The 19,486-nt window shown below is 43.1% G+C and overlaps 2 protein-coding genes across 3 annotated transcripts in view; one reads left to right on the top strand and one right to left on the bottom strand.

The window, feature by feature from the left end:
- The window catches only part of cdh15 (cadherin 15, type 1, M-cadherin (myotubule)), a 31,002-nt gene extending 20,450 nt beyond the window's left edge, over positions 1-10,552 (top strand). For both annotated transcript variants that reach the window (XM_084012764.1, XM_084012763.1), the window contains exons 2-14: positions 2,483-2,638; positions 3,984-4,139; positions 5,739-5,883; positions 6,562-6,743; positions 6,819-6,947; positions 7,044-7,226; positions 7,500-7,744; positions 7,844-7,980; positions 8,087-8,317; positions 8,403-8,642; positions 9,092-9,240; positions 9,327-9,518; positions 9,652-10,552. In XM_084012764.1, the coding sequence (XP_083868890.1) occupies positions 2,549-2,638; positions 3,984-4,139; positions 5,739-5,883; positions 6,562-6,743; positions 6,819-6,947; positions 7,044-7,226; positions 7,500-7,744; positions 7,844-7,980; positions 8,087-8,317; positions 8,403-8,642; positions 9,092-9,240; positions 9,327-9,518; positions 9,652-9,852 (2,280 nt within the window). In that variant the 5' untranslated portion in view covers positions 2,483-2,548 and the 3' untranslated portion in view covers positions 9,853-10,552. The remainder of the gene's footprint in view (positions 1-2,482; positions 2,639-3,983; positions 4,140-5,738; positions 5,884-6,561; positions 6,744-6,818; positions 6,948-7,043; positions 7,227-7,499; positions 7,745-7,843; positions 7,981-8,086; positions 8,318-8,402; positions 8,643-9,091; positions 9,241-9,326; positions 9,519-9,651) is intronic.
- Positions 10,553-12,393: 1,841 nt separating this feature from the next.
- spg7 (SPG7 matrix AAA peptidase subunit, paraplegin) lies at positions 12,394-18,943 on the bottom strand. The gene is made up of 17 exons (XM_084008657.1): positions 18,559-18,943; positions 18,044-18,146; positions 17,875-17,964; positions 17,519-17,760; positions 17,266-17,405; positions 17,020-17,122; positions 16,777-16,902; positions 16,534-16,696; positions 16,214-16,387; positions 16,004-16,128; positions 15,224-15,326; positions 14,972-15,082; positions 14,767-14,882; positions 14,204-14,360; positions 13,652-13,815; positions 13,478-13,555; positions 12,394-13,365 (listed from the first exon to the last, which is right to left on the bottom strand). The coding sequence occupies exons 1-17, from the start codon at positions 18,775-18,777 to the stop codon at positions 13,159-13,161; spliced, it is 2,421 nt and encodes an 806-aa protein (XP_083864783.1). The 5' UTR covers positions 18,778-18,943; the 3' UTR covers positions 12,394-13,158.
- Positions 18,944-19,486: the final 543 nt, after the last annotated feature.

Genomic DNA, 19,486 nt, shown 5'->3' with positions numbered 1-19,486 from the left:
AGGGGTTCTCCTGTGAGGGTATATCATCAAACAAACTGTCCATACTCCTGTGAGGGCCCGAGGTGAAAGGCCAAGCTGTAAAAGTATCTGGGAAAAGACTCTAAAACTGTTTATCTGCGTGTGGCGTTTTTGCTCAGCCTCTCAGAAAAGACACTCCGTGGTCTAATTGGTAACATGACACTTTGGTGTGACTGCATCCTGGTCTGGTTAACACATTATAACAGTGGCTGATACTTGGTGGAGCCACAGCCAGAGACACAGAGTCATCTTCAGCTCGGATGGAAAAGCTGCAACACTTTGTAGAAGTTGTGGTTTCCTTCAGCATTACCACAGAATATAATAGTGCAGTGTAACCGCAATCATTAAGGTGTGCCCTGTTAGTCCATCAAACTGAAAAACACATAGCAGTTATTCACCAAACCTTTTGGATTTCTTCATTCATCAGTGTCTGAGCATGTGTCCCGATTCCTGATACTCTACATAGTCTATTGATCAGTTGGGTGATCTCTGCTAATTGGAATGTACATTTGATGATACTTTAACGTCTGACTCCATATTTTTTTGTCCAATACTTTAGTTTATGGCTAAATTCCTGCAAAACTATATGCACTATATGATATCCCCATCATCCTCAGTGTAATTCATGTATCAGTGAGTACAGCCTAACAAAGCCACTAGCAAGACTGTGGACTATTGGTAAATACAAAGCAGTACATTCTGAACTCTTTCCACATCATTTTGTCCAATTCATTTTTACACACTGTCCTCAAATCTCTTCCTTTCATATTTATGGATTACCCAAATGTCATAGTCAGCTAACCTTAACACATTCATCCTCAATGTACTTTTGATGGTGACAGAGGCGTGGAGGACTAGAGGATTGTTGTGTCATGTGTTTTTAAATTTGATGAACTTGCATCGAAGCACACACTGGTCTGCACTCTGACCCTCGCTGAGTGTGTGTTCTCAAAGTTAGAAAAAAAGGAGCTGAAGTTTGCCAAAGCATTCACATATCGGGCAAACTCAGAACGTGCTATATTTGGAAATACAACTGTGATGCAGCTGTTATTGATGTTGAGGTTAGGTGACAATGCAGAATGTGTGCAATGCCAGTATGGAAGTAGATGGCTTTAAGGATGGATTTTTGTGGGTGACATCCACTGCTGGAATGTGAGTGTAAACATCTCTGTGAGAGAGGAGATGACGATGACTACAAAAAGTTCAATAGGTAGGGGCTCGAGAATATAGAACGGTCCAAGATTAGCCTGCCCTCTGGCTTGGCCAGCGGATGCCAGTCATGGTTGCCATTCCTCCCAGCACTGTCCAGCAGCAGCATGTCAAAGGATCGGTATATCACATCCCCCTCCCCAGCGGCAAGGCAGGAATCACAGGCCATTCACAAAATAGTCACATTTATCCGCTATCCATTATTTGGCTTATTTTGGCTCATTCATCAAGATGCAGTCATATTTAAGTGGAAGCACCAAGAACATTTTACAAGACAAAGCTTTTTGGCAAGTTAATATGCACATTTATGTCTGCTTCCATGAATTAGCCTATAACTTTGAGCTGTTAAGCACATGGGATGTATGGGAAGTAATGCTGAATCCGGTGAATTCCCACAGAGAAGGCGGAAGCAACTTCTGGAAATGTATATGCGTGGGTGGGTGTTTTGTCCCTTGCACATACATGTACTATATCAGCCTGTGTGTGTGTGAGTGTGAGAAAGCGTGTATGTGAGTGTGTCTGTGGAATTCCTACAGCGGAGCAGATCCGTAAGGTGATCCCAAACTCCCAGTCAGGTGCAGAGCTGAGCATAAAGGGGAATTTGTGAGTGTGATTGGGAATGCGGGTGGGAAAGCACAGGATCTAAATCCAGAGTCGACAGCTGTGTGTGTGTGTGTGTGTGTGTGTGTGTGTGTGTGTGTGTGTGTGTGTGTGTGTGTGTGTGTGTGTGTGTGTGTGTGTGTGTGTGTGTGTGTGTGTGTGTGTGTGTGTGTGTGTGTGTGTGTTTCTCACATGTGTGTTGTGAGTGAACATGGTCAGGACAGCTATGTGATGAATGATGGCTTGTGAAATGAGCGTGCGTGTTTGTGTTTCCTCGTCCTGAGATGAATTTGCACACAGATCAAAGGAAGCTGACAAAGACGTGTATTAGTGAGTGGAACCTGAAGCCGTGGCCCTGCGTCCCTTTTGCCCGGACAATCCCATTAATTCCATATTACACACAGCCTCAGCACTGTAGCTAGCATACAGCCATTCCAGCAGACCATTGGGAATGCTGTAGCACCGAGGGACACTCGTGATTTTTAACAGCTGCAAATATCTATAATGACATAATTTGTCTTCCATGAAGGAGAATTACTGCAAAAACATATATTTCATGTGATGTGACTTACTGACATCGCCTACACATATCTCAATGTCTGAATGTTGCTGTGACTTTCTTTTGTTAGCTTCATGCTGTACTCGTTTCCTTCAGGTGTGGAGCTATGCAGAACTTCATCACGAAGAGGAAGAGGCCCTTTACCCATGGAGAAATCAAGGCATGGGATTGGTCAGGGTGAAGAGGGACTGGATCATCCCTCCAATCAGGGTGCTGGAGAATAGCAAGCAGGTTCCCGAAGACCTTGTCCAGGTAAAAATGTCACATTCACAGCAGAATTTCATCACTGGATCATTTCCGTGCTGTGTGTAACTGCTATACATTGTACTTAACTTTAAGGATCACACCTTTTTAATTCAACGATAGTGATGTGTACACTGAACCAGGATGTGCTTGCTGTAATTATTCCTCCTGGTTATACTGTTGAGTAAAACATCCCATCCATCATTTGCTTTCAATGTAAGTGATGGGAAACAAAATCACTAGTTGGTATTCTGTGCAAAGCATGAATATACACATATAATGCAAGTAATATTAATAAATAGACTCTGATGAAAAATAGATTGCTATCAAATAATCTTGTTGTGTTTTTCTTCTGACCGGGATCAGGCTTTAACAGGACATACATACACATGTGTCATTCACATAGCAGTGGAACTCAATGTCATGAGTATGCATGACTTGCCCCAATGATGACATTACAGTATATTATGAATCAGAGGGGACCCAAGATAAAGCCTTGTGGGACTCCACAGATTAGAGGAGGACATATTTAGCTGGACATGCTAATGATTGCAGCTTACATTAGTACAGGAACATGCTCTTGAATTCACTCCTTACACTGTTACTATTGTATTTTCTATTCGTTTTTTTCCCGTAAAGGTTACAAAACCTGTTACAAACAGTTGCTACAGCCCCAAACACGGTTTAGCTAACAATCGGGGGCTTAAGTAATAACAGCAGGTGCTAACCTAACAAAATGCATGAATATACACATATAATGCAAGTAATATTAATAAATAGACTCTGATGAAAAATAGATTGCTATAAAATAATCTTCTTGTGTTTTTCTTCTGAAGACTGAATCCTCACATTTCTACTAATGAGCTGATGGCTGACTGTGTATTACTCTTAGACCACATAGAGCAATACTGTACTGGATCCAGTTAAACACATTGTAATTGATTGTAATTTTTCATAAGAGATGATCGCACACACAGCACAGCGTTTTAAAAACTATGTGCAATGTAAATGTTGTGTTAAGGCTGTCACAGGCGACCAGCAAGTGTATAAATCCTACCGTACAAGGAGACATATAGAGAGCCTCTTTAACATGGTGATGACAATGCAGCAGAGACCATATGTGAATGAACGTGAAAACTAAATGCATAAAATATGGACTCCTTGCTATTATTAGTTCATAATATCATTTCCTGCCATATGTCAAAGGCCTCTGTGAGTTTATACACTCTTGTTTCCAGGTCCCTAACTGTCAGCATACTCACATCTGCTGTTAGGACATATGGTTTACAATTCTCCCCCAACTCTCCCGTGAGGTTGTGATGATCACCGACTTCATCTCCCCCTCTCTGTCTAGATCAAGTCGGATAAAATCTTTACAGGTGAGGTGATCTACAAGTTAGAGGGGCCGGGGGTGGACCAGGATCCCAAGAATCTGTTTGAGATCGATGATAAAACGGGAATAATCAGGAGCAAGCGGCCGCTGGACAGAGAGCGATACAACAGCTTCACGGTGAGAGAGCGTAACATTTTTAAATCACCCAGACACATTCAAACTGAAGTACCTAACATGAGCCATGATGCAATCAATAAGACTTTTGTACAACGTGTTTCAAAGCTCAGGTCCATGTTTTTCTCTTAAAGCATATATCAGTGTCTCAGACGCTAGTATAAACAGCCAGAGGTCAGTTTCCAAGGGCCTTTATGGGCACCTTGGGAGAGACTTCAGAGTGTTTCAGACCAGATGACTGTGATGTAACTTACTATGTAGAACCAAACATCCTGCACATTTCTTTCCAGCATTTCCAGCATATGTTGTGTACAGATTCCACAAGGACCCACCGTCGTCAGGAGTATTGGATGTTTACTAAAATGGATTGGGATTTGTGGTGATTAGCAGTGAGAAACAATAATCTCCCAAAGGCAGTTGTTATTAATATTAATAACTTCATATAGTATAGAGTATGAGTATAGTGTAGTAAGTGATAAAACCCTGGCAGCAGTATTTCGTGTCAACTGCCATTTTGGGATGTTTGGATACCAGAATAAAGAATGTTACAATAATCGAGTCTGAGGAGATAAAAGAAAGTCTGCAAAGGCAACTAATGACCGGATCTAGGTAAGCTGTCTGAGTTGGGCAAAGAAAGACTGCACCACTTTAGTCACCTGAGCATCAAATGAGAATTCTGAAGAAATCACACCATAGGTTGCGGACCGTAAACCCAGACCATGAATGGACCCTAGTGCTGGGGCTACAGAGAGGAATGATGACTTTTCTGATTTAATTATTCAGTTGCAGGAAGCATTTGGACAACCAAACTCTAATTTCAGCAAGGCAAGACGGAATACAGGACCGGGATCAGGCTTTAACAGGACATACATACATGTGTGTCATTCACATAGCAGTGGAACTCAATGTCATGAGTATGCATGACTTGCCCCAATAATGACATACAGTATATTATGAATCAGAGGGGACCCAAGATAAAGCCTTGTGGGACTCCACAGATTAGAGGAGGACAAGAGGAGACGGATTTTCCAAGCATTATAGAGAAAGACCCGTTTGACAGATGAGAGATGAACCAATGCAGAGCCACCTCACTGAATCAGATGGCCGATTAAAATATTAAGATCCACTGTGTCAAAGGACAAGCTTCGGTCAAGGATAATTACAACAGAACAGAGTCCCGTGTATGCTACAATAGAGCCTTTAATAATGGCTAAACTGTAAGGACCAACCGTCTGAAATGCAGCTTTTAAAAACAAGGTGGGGATGCATTCTAAAGATCTTAAAAGTACTTTACAGAGTTGACAGAGAGATTTCTCTGAAGTTGGTTAAAGTAGAAGCATCAGCATCAGGCTTTCTGAAGAATTTCTTCACACCTCTCTGAGGAGGATTCAACTGTCTGGCTAGGCGGGGACCAATAACAGAATTTATAGTTTTAAAAAAGGCTTCTGGGATTGAGACCCTGTTTAGCTTGCTGAGAAATAGGTGTTCCCTCCTTCTTTGATTTTACACTGATATGTTGACATTTTTGTAGGGCAGCAAGCGAGACAATATTTTTATATTAGCATTAACATTTGCTTGTTGTATCTCTGTGTGTTCATGCAGCTGAAAGCCTTCGCACTTTCCCCCAGTGGGCAGAGACTAGAGAATCCCACCACCATAGAGATAATGGTGCTGGATCAGAATGACAACAGACCCACCTTCACCCAGAGACAGTTTGACGGCGCTGTCTCTGAGTTCTCAGTCCCAGGTACAATCCATGACATACATAATGCATTAAAAACTTTAACATTTTCTCCCTGATGTAGCTTCAAAAGCTTTAACTGAAGTGCAATACTTCCTGTCTGTTTGTTTTGATGTGTCATCAAAACTGCAATATAACAGTTTAAAGCTGCTATAATCACTATTTTACATTAACAATGGAAAGATAATCACAGGATTCCTGCATTCTGGAGAGCATTTTAGAGTCTTTCAGCCCACTGTTTTGGTTTTGCCATTCGGAGTTGGAAAAGCTCAGAGCAAATTACAACAAGGAGTGGGAATGTGATTAACATGCCAACAAATTTGTCAAATCAACTTACATCAAGTATGTCTGTGTTGTGTTTACCGCTTGTTTCTGCTGCCTCCAAGTGGATCGTAGGTTTAAGTGAATTATTAAAACCCTAGATGGCATTTATCAGTGGCTGCACAGTCATCCTGCTCTTTAATGCTTATTATGGCATCACAACAGCAGATAACAAGTAGTAACTCCAATGGAATGACTCTGAATAAATAGTATATTCACATAGAGGCATGTTTTTTACCTTTTAAAATAGTATGGTTTTAGACTTTTTTTACATGCTTTGTAAAGATTGATTTTTTTTCATTGATGATGATTCATAACGACTGATCTTCCCAGCTGACCGAAGCTTTCGATTATTCTTGGCAGGCACCTCAGTGATGTCAGTGTCAGCCACTGATGCGGATGACCCGATGACAGAAAACGCGTTTCTGAGCTACTCCATCATTGGCCAGGAGAGCATTCCTGCCAACGCCGTTACCAAGACTATGTTCGGCATCAACAACGAGACGGGAGCCATCTACACAAGAGATGTAGGCCTGGACCGTGAGGTAAAATGCAGCTTTAGATGCAAAGTCTTGCCGATCATTTGGTTCATTTCACTAACGTGCGATACTCTTTCCTAGGTGGTGAAAAGTTTCCGATTAAGACTGCAGATTGCTGACATGGGGGGCATGGGACTAACGAGTGAAGGTGTGGCAGTCATACAAGTGTCGGATATCAACAACCACGCCCCACAGTTCACCCCTGCCTCAGTGAGTCTCAGTCAGATATTAACACAATAATAACACTTTAGTTCTTTTGTTGGGTGTTGAATGGTTTGACCTGTGTTCTTTGCGTGGTCCATGTAGTACAGTATGACAGCGGTGGAGAACAGGAAGGACTCTGAGATTGGCCGGGTGAATGTGACGGACAGGGATGATCGCGGAACAGGAAACTGGGAGGCCAAGTATTTCATTTCCAACGACCCTGAAGGCAACTTTGCTATCAGTACGGACCCCGCCACCAACGAGGGCGTTCTGACAGTGGTTAAGGTATAGTCTGCTGACAAACATGTTGGATCATCTGTTCTGGGACACAGGAATAATTCAAATTTTCATAATGGGTTGCGCTTTAAAGAATGCATTTGCATTGAGGCCCTCAGACATACTGTAACTCAATATCACCCTCTAGTGGTTGAATTTTCATCTCGAAGTTACTCAGACAAATATGCTTATTTGGCTTTTCTATGCAGGTCATTAAATGCCTGAAATCCAAGCCTTCAGCGTTTTCCTTCCACAAACCACCTTCTCTGTTTTGTCATGCAGCCTCTGGACTACGAAGCACAGGATGAGTATGTCCTGACTCTGACGGTGGAAAATGTCAATCCTCTGAGCAGCAAGGCTCCCAATCTCCCAGGGAGCACCGCTACAGTGGTGGTGACGGTCTTGAATGAGAATGAAGCTCCACATTTCAGGGAGGACCCCATACAGATTGTTGTCCCCGAGTCTGTGGTTCCTGGGACTTTACTGAAAAGCAATATCGCCTTTGACCCTGATAATTCTGACCTGAGGTACGATGCAGCCCCAAAGCTAGAGGTGTATTTTTGTGTTTTTTTAATTAATGCGATTAAACTAATTGGGCAGTTTGTGTGTCTGTAATTGCAACTCAGGTATGAGATCAGCAGAGATCCTGAGAGGTGGCTGGACATCAACAGAGATACAGGAGACATTACTGCCAGGAGAACATTTAACATGCGGTCTCCGAATGTTAGGAACAATATCTACAATGCTGTTGTCAAGGTTACAGGTCAGTTTATCTACCATTTGCTGCACATGACAGGTTTTACAAGTATTTTAAGATAAAAAATGTCATAATAAAATTTAAAAAATGACTGCATTTGTGTTCTATGTAGATGCTGGTGGTGTGTCGACCACCGCCACAGTGGCCATCACACTGAAGGAGACCAACGACTTCCCCCCTCAGCTCTACCCCCTGAGCGGCATCGTATGTCGGGCTGCAGGCCGCCGGCATTCTGGTCTGTTTGTGACGGCCATGGACGAAGACCTTTCTCCTCACGCTGCACCCTTCACCTTTGAGATGTCAGATGATCTGCCAATCAACTGGACTGTTATTCAAGTCAACGGTAAGGAAAGGGCACCGGGTGAGGATGGAGAAAGAGGTGTTTTCAGGAATATCCTCACTTCACACCACTCTCCTTCACTCTGCAGATACCCATGCTGTGCTTCAGCCGGTCGTCGACCTGGAGGCGGGAGAGTATGCGGTCGGTGTGGTCGTGTCGGACTCTGGCAGCCCGTTTCTGAGCGCTTATGCTCAAGTCAATGTCACCGTGTGCCTCTGTGACTCCTTTGGAGATTGTAAGTCTGAGGTGGGGGCTGTCCTAGGCTCCAGTGTGGGAATCAGCTTCATCGCTCTCATCATCATCATGGCCAGCATTGCACTTCTTCTGTGTAAGTAGTCACGAATCATCCCGTCATAAAAATGGGGGGTTTTGTCGTTGGCATTATTCTTGAATTAATGATAATAGAGCAAACATGACCATAGGTTCAGATATTTTCAGTTGATGAAATAACTCATGAAGATGTGCTCAGATTTTAGTATACAAATAATCAGAAACACTTCTAATACCATCTCCAATTTGATATTTTTTATATTTTTTGAAAAAAATAATAAGCCACTACTGCGATCAGTGATTCTAGTTTTTTAAAGCAAAAATGCCATGAAATTGCTGAGATTTGCGTGACTTTGGACTGTGAGAGACTGTGATGGGCATTTTTCATAATTTTCCGAGATTTAATAGCATGAATGATAAACCTTCAGATTAATCAATAATGAAAAAAAACATTAGTTATAGCTATAATAGCATAAATGCGTATTAATTAACACCGTTTGACTGCAGTGCTACTTCTCCTGGCTGTGGCGGTGACCACCTGTGGGCGACGCCACCATATCAAGAAAGGAACGGGACTGCTTGTCGGGGAATCGGAAGACGACATTCGTGACAACGTCTTCAACTATGACGAGCAAGGCGGGGGTGAGGAGGACGAGGTAAGGCCTCACAGGTCACAAGTCTAGAGGTCTGACTGATCCTGTGGTCCACTTTATTCATGTTATCACTGTATTCTTATTCCTAGAATGCCTTTAACATCGACCTGCTGTGGAATCCCCATGATGCTCCTTCGACCCCGGACTCCTACTACCCAGGGTCTGTTGTTCCTCGAGGCAAGCAGCCCCTCAGGAAGGATGCCCCGCATAACCTGCCCTCGCCTATCTACCCACGGAGGCGTCCTGCAGATCCCACTGACATCGAGGACTACATCAATGATGTGAGACCCTGTTTTCCCCTGAATGTTACGACACAAAATACAAAATACAAAGTCTGTTAACTCCAAAAGGAGATGTGAACAGTTTTTAGTGATTCTTTCGCTCTAAAGTCACAAGTAACTGTTCTTCCCTCAGGGCCTGGAGGCGGCAGACAACGATCCCAACGTGCCTCCGTACGACACAGCCCTGATCTACGACTATGAGGGAGAGGGCTCACTGGCAGGCAGCCTCAGCTCCATTGCTTCATGCAGCTCTGATGGAGACCAGGACTACGACTACCTCAACGACTGGGGACCACGCTTTCAGAAATTGGCCAGCATGTATGACCCACGTTAACGTGGACCTGTACTTCACCACCAGTTAGGGACACAGGTCTTGCCTCAGGTGTTTTCTTTTCTGGACACATTTGAAAAGATTTGAGTCCAGGACAATTTGAAGTGTGCCAAGGAAAAATAAATGCTATGCAAAATCACGGGCCTTGAATCTAATGAGCCTTAGGGTTTTTTTAAGGATCATTCGGACAGAACTGACAGAATGGCTCATTGTAAAGTGTTGTGGTTTGCTCTGGAAAATTAAATGAGACAGTAAAATTGTAAGTTGACATGATCAGCCGCGAGGAAAGGAGCTGTGCATGCTATAAGGCAGGGAGAACGTGTGTTGAAATGATTGTCCGTGTCTGGTTTTTATTTATCCAAGACTTGGATTGCTCAGAAATGATGAACATAACAAGCCTCGGATATAAAAAAAAAAAAAACTTGATGTATTTCCTTTTTTTATAAGTAATTATTTTTATTTTATAAGGTAAATCTAATTTGATATTGATGTTGTTGTTTGTGATCACAAATCCTCCATTCCAGCAATTGTTCATCTTTTTGGGGAAAAAACAAATATTACTCAACAAAACAAAACTGTACCGCACTATATTCTGTAATCAAATTGTTTGGCAGTGAAGACTTTAAGTTATGTTTAGTTTTTATATTATGTTCATTGAATTCAGACTTTACCGATGTCTACAGAATAAATGTAAATCTTTTATTCAGTGTGTGTATTGTTGTGACCCTCATCACAGGCTGCACCAGGTTTACTGATAATTCATCCATCCACATATATACACTGACTGCATCACCTTTCCCCCCCCACATTCTGTTATGTAGCAGCTTACCCTACAGCTAGTGATGTTATGATTTGCGTCGAGGCTTCGAGGCATGTGTCGAGAATTTCGGCTCCTCCCCAACGAAGCTCCGTGTCGAGATCTGATTCACCTCGGCAAAATGACGTAGCATATGACGAGCGAGGCTTCGTTTCGGGCTACTTTTTCGCGATACAGGTACCGCGGTGATACAGGTTTACAATTGGCGGGACATTATGACTATAAAAATGCCTCATACACGAATACTAACTTGTGGGCTTATCAGTATTCTTATTAACTATTCTTATATATTCTTATACATCATTATTATAAAAATGGGCACATTATCAAAGCATTGTAGGTTCAAATCCAAGGTGGAATTGCAGTGTTGGCCTACCACTTTGACTAATATATCACTTTATCATTATTATTATTATTATTATTATACATAATTATTGTAATTATTTCTACTGCTGGTCATACTACAAAGAGGCAGTGGTGTAGCGGTTAAGAAGTTGGACTTGTGTTGCAAGTTCGAATCTAAGATAGAGCTACAACGATCCACCCCCATGCGTCCATTACTTATATTACAAATTATTATTATTATATATCATTATAAGTATTACTCCTATCTCATGTTTCGGGTGGTGTAGTGTCTAAGGACTGAGACACATTATCAAAGTGTTGTAGGTTCAAATCCAAGTCTGTGGTTTATCAAATGAGTTATTTTCTATCTTGAGTTCAGAACTATTTATGAAAGGCACACTCACACACATGTATCACCAAGATGACTTTAATTCTCAAATGATTTGATGTTGGATCGGCACATATAGCAAACATCTTATGTTAGGTTGACTGGAAACTCTTTTACTTTCTTCATAATTTCATTCACCACTAGGTGTCCCTAGCGTACATATTTGAAGCTTTGGGGTCGAACCACTTTGGTGGTTCATCTGGCTGAGAGGCTTTGATGTTTCAAGAGGCTTCATCTCACCATCACTACCTACAGCAAAGCAGAGAAGAGTTTCACATCAACAGTATTCAGACTCTTTGCTACGGTACTTTAAATGAGATGTTCCTACAGTTTGGTGGGACTCCACCTGTGGTGAGTTTTACTGATTGGACATGATTTGGAAAGGCACACACCTGTCTATTGCATCACAGCTGACTGCATATCATAGAACACTAAGCCAAGAGGTCTAAGGAACTGTCTTCAGAGATCAGAGACTGGATTGTGTTGAGGCACAGGGGGAAAGCAACAGGGAGAGTCTCGTGCATTGAAGGTGGAGGACAGTGGTCTCTGTAATTCTTAAACAGAAGAAGTCTGTAACAACCGGGCCCATTCCTAGAGCTGGGCCCGGTCCTCAATACAAACCTCAGGACTTGTACCAAAGGTTTTCCTTCCCGTAGGACAATGACACAAGCACAGCCAAGAAAACGCAGCAGTGGCAGACAAGCGACCTGGACTAGAAACTGGCTGTTATCCCCGATGTTCTCCATCCAATCTGACGGGGCTTGAGAGGATCTGCAGAGACTGGCAGAAAATCCTCAGATCCAGGTACGGAAAGAGGACTCGGAGCTATGACTCAACTAAACATTGAATACTGTCTGTGATATTTCAGTTTTTCCTTCCTTTCCTTTCAGTTTGCTATTTTAGTAGGTGTATATAAGGCTGCGACATAATGTAAAAAGTCAAAGGGTCTGAATGCACTCTCCCACTAAAAATAAATGCTACATAAACGGCAACATATCATTTCAAACTTTAATTGAATATTTAGAAACACAATCCTTTGCCATAAGTGAATATGAAGTCCCAATCAAACACGGTCCTCTTATTTCCAAAGGAAACATTACCTGAACCTATAACTCACTGTGTCTCGTGGTCAGACGGACCACGGTGTGTAGTAATGTCTGCTGCTTCCAGTCCAGACCTTCATGTGTTTATGTACCCTGATTGAATGCAAGGCGCGTGTAATCACTGACAAAATAGAGAAATCATCCACGTCAACTTGTCCGTAAAGAACGGCTTGATTTACAAAATGGCTAGAAGTTGCTTTTCTATATCATCTGCAGAAGTAAAACGACAGATTCTCAAAGGTAGTACCTGAATATGCTACAGTATGTTTGCATCAAAAATGATCCCACGCATGCAGGTTCAGGAATTGGTGCACACTGTTCAGGGGTTTTTCTAGACTATCTGCACTCTAGGCGAGTAAGTGACCTCCTGTTGAGATAGAACTTTAGTGCTTCCATGATATAATATGGTTGTGCAGCAAAATCATTAGAAAAAATGATTTAATTCCTGTGGCTGTCCAAGTTGCACTGATGATCTAAATGGGTGGTCTTACAAGGACAAAAATATCAGCGTGGAAACTTTAATGATTTCACTTTCAGGCATATAAAGCTTCAAAGTCAGGAATCAACACCAGGTTTTTTATAAATAATTCCTCAAGCACCTGATGACCCCCACAAAATCCAGTAGTCCCGAGAAAACTGAGCCATTCAATTGAAGATCAGACCAGCTGTGGATTCTCGTCGTCATCCATGAGTTTACGGGGAGGCGGTTGAGGTTCGTCTTCTCCCGTGTCTTGTTTGTCCCTCTCGGCCTCCAGCCAGCTCTGCGGGATGATCAACTTCTTGGGCCCGTGTGGCGGTGAACCCAGCAAGGCTTCGATGTCATCGTAGTTCACCACTTCTCGTTCTAACAGCGCATTGGCCAACTGGAAAGACAGACCCCAACAAGTCGTGAATTATTGTAACTGAACACAAAATCAAAGGTAATAGTGGTCAATGGTGGCTGAAGTCAAAGGATCAAAGGAGGAAACAACTGACCAGTGTCAGCTTGTCTCTGTTGTCCAGCAGCAGCTTCTCTGTGTGCCTGTAAGCGCGCGCTATCAACAACCTAGCCTCCTGAAAGAACAACAAGTGCTGGTAAACATGATGCCAACAAACACACAGTGTGTCAAAGTGGAGTGGCAGAGAACTGATCTAATTTTAGAAACCCACGTGGTCCATCTGATGCTGCAGGCCCTGGCTGAAAGGACGGCGTCCAATGGCACCTTGCTGCTCTGTGTCCGGGAAGGAGACCGGGCCGACGCTGTCACACATGCCGTACTGCTTCACCATAGAGTAGGCCACGCGGGTCACCTTACGCAAATCATCCTGAGCTCCTAGAGACGGAGTGAGGATACTTCACTGGGTGCCAAGTTAGAATACACAGGATAGGAGAGTATAGATATATTTGGAGGTTCAAAAGCTTCCTCTTTAGATTAAATAAAGACAACGGGGGTAATGTACATAAAAAAAATTTATTTTAAATTATAAAATGCAAAAAATCTTATAATAGTTTCCTGTTATTAAAACTATTTTCATGTCAAGAATAATATCAAAACATATATAATTTGGTAAAATAGAGGGCTAGGAACCTCAGCGGTAGAAAGCTATAAAGAAGTTATTTGGAATAAATCAGTGGGATAAGTGGGAAGCGTTCACTGTAGGATGATGACGTGCGTGTGAGCAGGCTGTGATCACAGTGGACACACAATGGAAGGATCGTACCTGTTGTGACCTTGTTAAAGGTGATGGCCTCAGCAGCTCTTCCTCCTAGTGCCATACACATGCGCTCGAACAGCTGCTCCTTGGTGAACAGATACTGGTCACGAGGTAACATCTGGGCAAATCCCAGGGCAGCGTTAGTCCGTGGGGCAATTGACACCTGAAAAACACACCAGGAAATGTCATTTCTACATGTCATTTCATTTTATTAAGTCTTCCTCAGTAGCATAAAAAAACCTGTGTAGTCGCCCATCTGGCAACCAATAACAATCTACATGTTAATTGTGTGCTACACAGTCATATGTGTACAAGTCCAATGGAGCAAATATAACGAGGCAGACCAGCAGACCTGGGGTCATTTGCTCAAAATCTATAGAAGTAGAAGATTGGTCCTGAATGCTCCTCTTAAATGATTTCTTTAGAAACAGAGTTTAAATCTCTACAGTCCAACAAAATTATAAAGCATCAATTGCTTGCAAAGTCCCAACGTATTACAGAGGAAGTGTCTAACATCTTAAATAAAGGCTCACACTACATCAAGGAGCAGACTTGCAGCAGTGCGTTACCTTCATCACTGCCTCTGTGTGCTCAAGAAGCCATCCCACTAAGGCGTGCCCAGACTCATGGAAGGCGACCACCCTCTGCTCCTCTTTAGACAGGATCTTATTCTTCTTTACACTTCCTACACACACACACACACATGCACACACACACACCTGTCAGTTTCCAGAATGACAAGTGAGACATATGTTGTGTTTGCATGACCTGTACCTGCTATGACTCTCTCCACAGCATACTCAAAGTTAAAGGTATCGATGGACTTGTGCCCTTCTCTGGCAGCATGCAGGGCGGCTTCGTTACAAATGTTCGCAATGTCCGCACCTGCAGAGACGGGGTGAGTCACCGACGGAGATTTCATCATCACCATGTGGGACAGACATTAAAATAAACATCAACAGTGTTTCATGTTTGTTGATCAGCAGGCCGTTATATTCTTATGGGCACAGATAAATATGTATATACCACTGAAGCCTGGGGTGAGCTCCGCCAGACGCAGAGAGTAGACAACGGCTGGTTGGGTCAGCTTCAAGATCTTCAGATGTTGCTCAAAGATCTCCTTCCTCTCCTGAGAGATGAATGGAAAAAGTAAACGGGTCCGTTTAGTCCTCCTGCACAATTAACATGGATCCGTTGTCCAAATAGTATGTTTATTTGCTTGATAATGTATAATGGCAAAGCAGCGGCACAGTGAAGACATAATTCACTATATTTTCAAAACAACAAAAATATGTATGTAGGCGATTATTCCCAAACTAATACTAGAATAGATCTTTATTGTCCACCGGGGTGGAAATTTGTCTTCGGCTCACATGACATAAGAAATGACAAATTACATCAGACAACAAGAAGAGTCAGTCAGACAGTTAGTTAAAAGACACATAGATGAAATAGGAGCACCTGCATCAGTTCCTGCCATGTTCCTGGATTACCTATCATGTTTTAGAGTTAAGGATGTTGATGGCCCTTGGGATAAAGGACTTTTTAAATAGGTTTTGAATTGCCTCTCCAGAGCTCAGGAGCTCAAACTGGCTTAAGAGAGGATAAGAGCAATCTGCATGGATGCTCCTTGCCTTCTTCTTCATCCTGTCTGTGTTGAGTTGTGTCAAAAGCTTTTGGGGTCTGTCAACTATTTTACTTGCCACTGACACAATTCTAGAGAGCTTATTCCTGGATCTACAGTTTAAATGACAGTACCAGGCAGACAGTACGGCCGTAAGGTCACTGTTGAGTGCTGAAGACTACCTGCAGTGTAGGCAGATCTATGAAGATGTGCCTGTCCAGCCTGCCTGGTCTCATGAGAGCGTTGTCCAAGATATCAGCTCTGTTGGTGGAAGCGAGGACAATGACGTGGTCCGTCGTTCCCATTCCTGCAAAAGCAATGTTTTACTATTCTGTCAGAAAGATCCCCCTCTCATGATGTCGAGCTGCTCTGACATCCCACACTGTACTCACCATCCATCTCTCCCAACAGCTGGTTGAGGGTCTGCTCCTCTTCAGTGTTGGAGAACCCCGACATGTTGGTGGAGCGCTTCTTTCCCACAGCATCGATCTCGTCGATGTAGACGATGCAGGGTGCTCTGCTTCGAGCCTCCTTGAACAGACTCCTGACCCTAGCAGCACCCAGACCTCCACACAAACACAACAGCATTACAGAACATCCCTGTAGCAGGAACATCATCACAATATATACTCTCATATTGAATACCAGCATTATTTCTATGAATGTTGACCAGCTCCGTGCCGTATGAACTGCTGGTGCTGTCTCTACATACCTCCGATGACCTCCACAAACTCAGAGCCGGCCATAGCCAGAAAGGGCACTTGGGCCTCGGTGGCTACGGCCTTAGCCAGCAGGGTCTTCCCACAGCCTGGAGGCCCAAGCAACAAAGCACCCTTGGGAACCTTGGCACCCAGCTGGAGGTATCGTTCTGGACTCTGACAAGACACAACATCAACGTGGTGAAGTAGTAAGTGACTTTGTTCATCCAGCAGATCTCGTGAGTCTGGCTTCTTACCTTGAGGTAGTCGACAAATTCCTTTACTTCCATCTTCGCCTCGTGCATGCCTGCCACATCTTTGAAACTCACACCTTTACCAGACTTGCCGTCCACAATGGTGAACTTGGCCATTTTCAGCTGATTCTGTGAAGTCCATTGTAATAAGGCAATTAATTCACCAATTAAATAAGTGAAACACAATGTACAGAGAACCCATAAAAATTAATACACATGCACATTTTCTTATGTGGTTTCACTCACAAAAGCACTGAAGCCGCCTTCTCTGCCGCCCATGCCTGCTAGTCGGAAGATGTACCAGAGAATAGCCACACCGATAGCAGCCATCCCCAGAGCATAGACCGCACTGCCAAGTGAATAGATGAAAAAACACAAATGAGGGGAAAAAATTCACATCGCCAAGTTAATGGAATTTATGGTTAATACATCTTTTTACTCTGTATGGAGGTAGCATTCCTTCAAATTGTTCATTAGACGTCATGTTCTTACTTCCCAAAAAATCCAGTGCGTTTGTAGGACACCTGTATTCTGTCCTTGGAGTCAATATTCAGCTCTTCTTCAGCGGCTCTCAGCTTCTCCTCAAATTTGTCAATGTTGGCAACCTGCATCCTGTACATGAGCGCCAGCCTCTGCAAAGCAAGAAACACGGCAGGAAATGAGAGATCAGCGTGCACATCTGCTGTAATAATAATAATAAGCTGATGCTAATGTTTGTGTTTGCATTGAATCCCGCTCAACATACAGGCCGTCCGAAGATAACTGCTCCGGGATGCAGGTAGATTTCAACAATGTCGCTCTCAGGAACAACCTGCACACGTGACACCTCTCCCTTGGCCAACATCTCATTGACAAAGTCGTTCCAAGAGATGTTACCACCGCTGGTGTTAATGGAGTTCAGCAGGCTCATGATGAGCGCGATGATGAAGAGGGTCCGCAGGCGCTCGCGGTACATCTGGTCATCCTGCTCGCGGCGTTTCTTCTCCTCTGAAGGGTGAGGCGGATTGTGGAGGACGAGAACAGAAAGGATCGGAGAAAGGAATTAAGATCACAGCCAGATGTGGTGTGGTTATCCATCAGCTGGAGCAGTGTATCACTCACCTTCATCTTCTTCTGGATTTTTCCCCTTTGGGCCGTTGCTCTTATTTTTCTCTGGTTTAGATTGAGATTTGCTGAAGAAATCTATTGACCCTAAAATCACAAGTAGTTATAAGTATGTAAGTAAAATATGAGATTCTAAGTAACCATGTTGATAATTCTGAGTGTTTACCTAGTAGATTAAGCAAACCAACAGGGTGACTCAGGAGGTTGTTCCTGATTAATTCTCTGCTCATTCCCACCATGCCAGGCCCCAGGGGTCTGTGGAGGAGACTCTGAAATTGGAACATTGGGACATCATATACGAGAGGAAATACAAACTATGGCTGCAGTGTGCTTAAAACCAGATGTGATGGGATGACCGTAAGACGTTTGTAATGGGTGCAAATAACTGTGACCTCCGAAATCAGTCAGCTAATGACACTGACAATGTAAGTTGATGATCTAGTGTCAAGCCGACTGTTTGTAAATAGATGGTACTCACGTGACATTCATTAAACTTTCTATTGGTGATCGTGGTTAATATGCCGAGCTAAAGGGTCTCTTACTTCTTACAGTTTTCCAGCATTTTACTCAAAGCTCACTAGCTCAACCGTTACCAAACACCAATACAAAACCTGAGATTGTATTAAAACCCAACACTTATCCGACGTATCATGTGCATGGTGTGTTTTGCCTTAAGGTTACCTGGATGAGTTTCTGTGGCTGACTCGTAAGTGTCCGTTCTGATGCGGCGAGAAGGATCTTCCTGGCGTTAGTGCCCCTGAGCAGCACATTTTTAACACCGTCTCTCGGTGACCTGTTAGTGAATACACTAGAGTTTCGCCTTGACAGTGTGCACAGTAATCCTGCACTGTACTTCCTAAAAAGAGCAGCGCGATGCTGCAACAACAACAACGCCGACATAGTGTCCGTTATGAAGTAATGTTGGATATTATCGTTTACTGAACATTTGCAGAGCCATAGCTATCGACTTTCTGTTACGTCCATATCTTGCGCCTTAACACGTTTGTTTACGTTAGCCCGTTAGAAGCTAGCTTGCGGTGTTATTCAACTGAGCAGCCGAGCAAAGACGTCCGGTCGAACCACAGCGGTGACTGTCCACTTCCGGACTTCCTGCGCACGGTAAAAGAAAGAAAACAATTTTTTTTTTGCAAATTATCACAATTCCCCAGTTCTCACTATTATAGAGACGCATGACAGTATTGAAAACTAACGTTTTAGTTAAAGTTTTTGACAAGATATTTTTCTCGAATTTTGAACTTTAACCTTTCGTGTTGTTCTTCGAGGACCTCCTCGCTGCGCAGACGTCTGCGCAAGAGTTATACAATCAACGTAAACCCTGTAATCCCAAGCCTCGCGAAACATATTGGTGCTAAATTCTGCCCATTTCCCCCCAAACTAACATTGAAGATGTAAAATGCAGCAATGTAAGGTAAAAAGCTGTCCGCTACACTTGGGCACGTACACTCAATGCGCACTCACTACATGGATATTGGTTCAGTTTATAGTTCAAGCTTTATACAGTTGGCCTTGTTGGGGCCCAGCGTTTCTTTGGTGCGGGTGACAGTTTTATGGGATACTAGTGTTCGTGCCTTATATTATTGAATAATAA

This window comes from Eutrigla gurnardus, assembly GCF_963514095.1.
Source record: "Eutrigla gurnardus genome assembly, chromosome: 1".
Taxonomy (NCBI): Eukaryota; Metazoa; Chordata; class Actinopteri; order Perciformes; family Triglidae; genus Eutrigla; species Eutrigla gurnardus.
Note: the sequence above shows the minus strand (reverse complement) of the source record. Positions and strands in the feature narration are given on the sequence as shown.

Coding starts and splice junctions, on each gene's coding strand:
- spg7 (XM_084008657.1), bottom strand. CDS start 18,777: ATGTCGGCGTTGTTGTTGTTGCAGCATCGCGCTGCTCTTTTTAGGAAG. Junction 17,965..18,043: donor TGGTTTGCTTAATCTACTAG/GTAAACACTCAG, acceptor TTGTGATTTTAG/GGTCAATAGATTTCTTCAGC. Junction 16,697..16,776: donor AATTTGTCGACTACCTCAAG/GTAAGAAGCCAG, acceptor GTGTCTTGTCAG/AGTCCAGAACGATACCTCCA.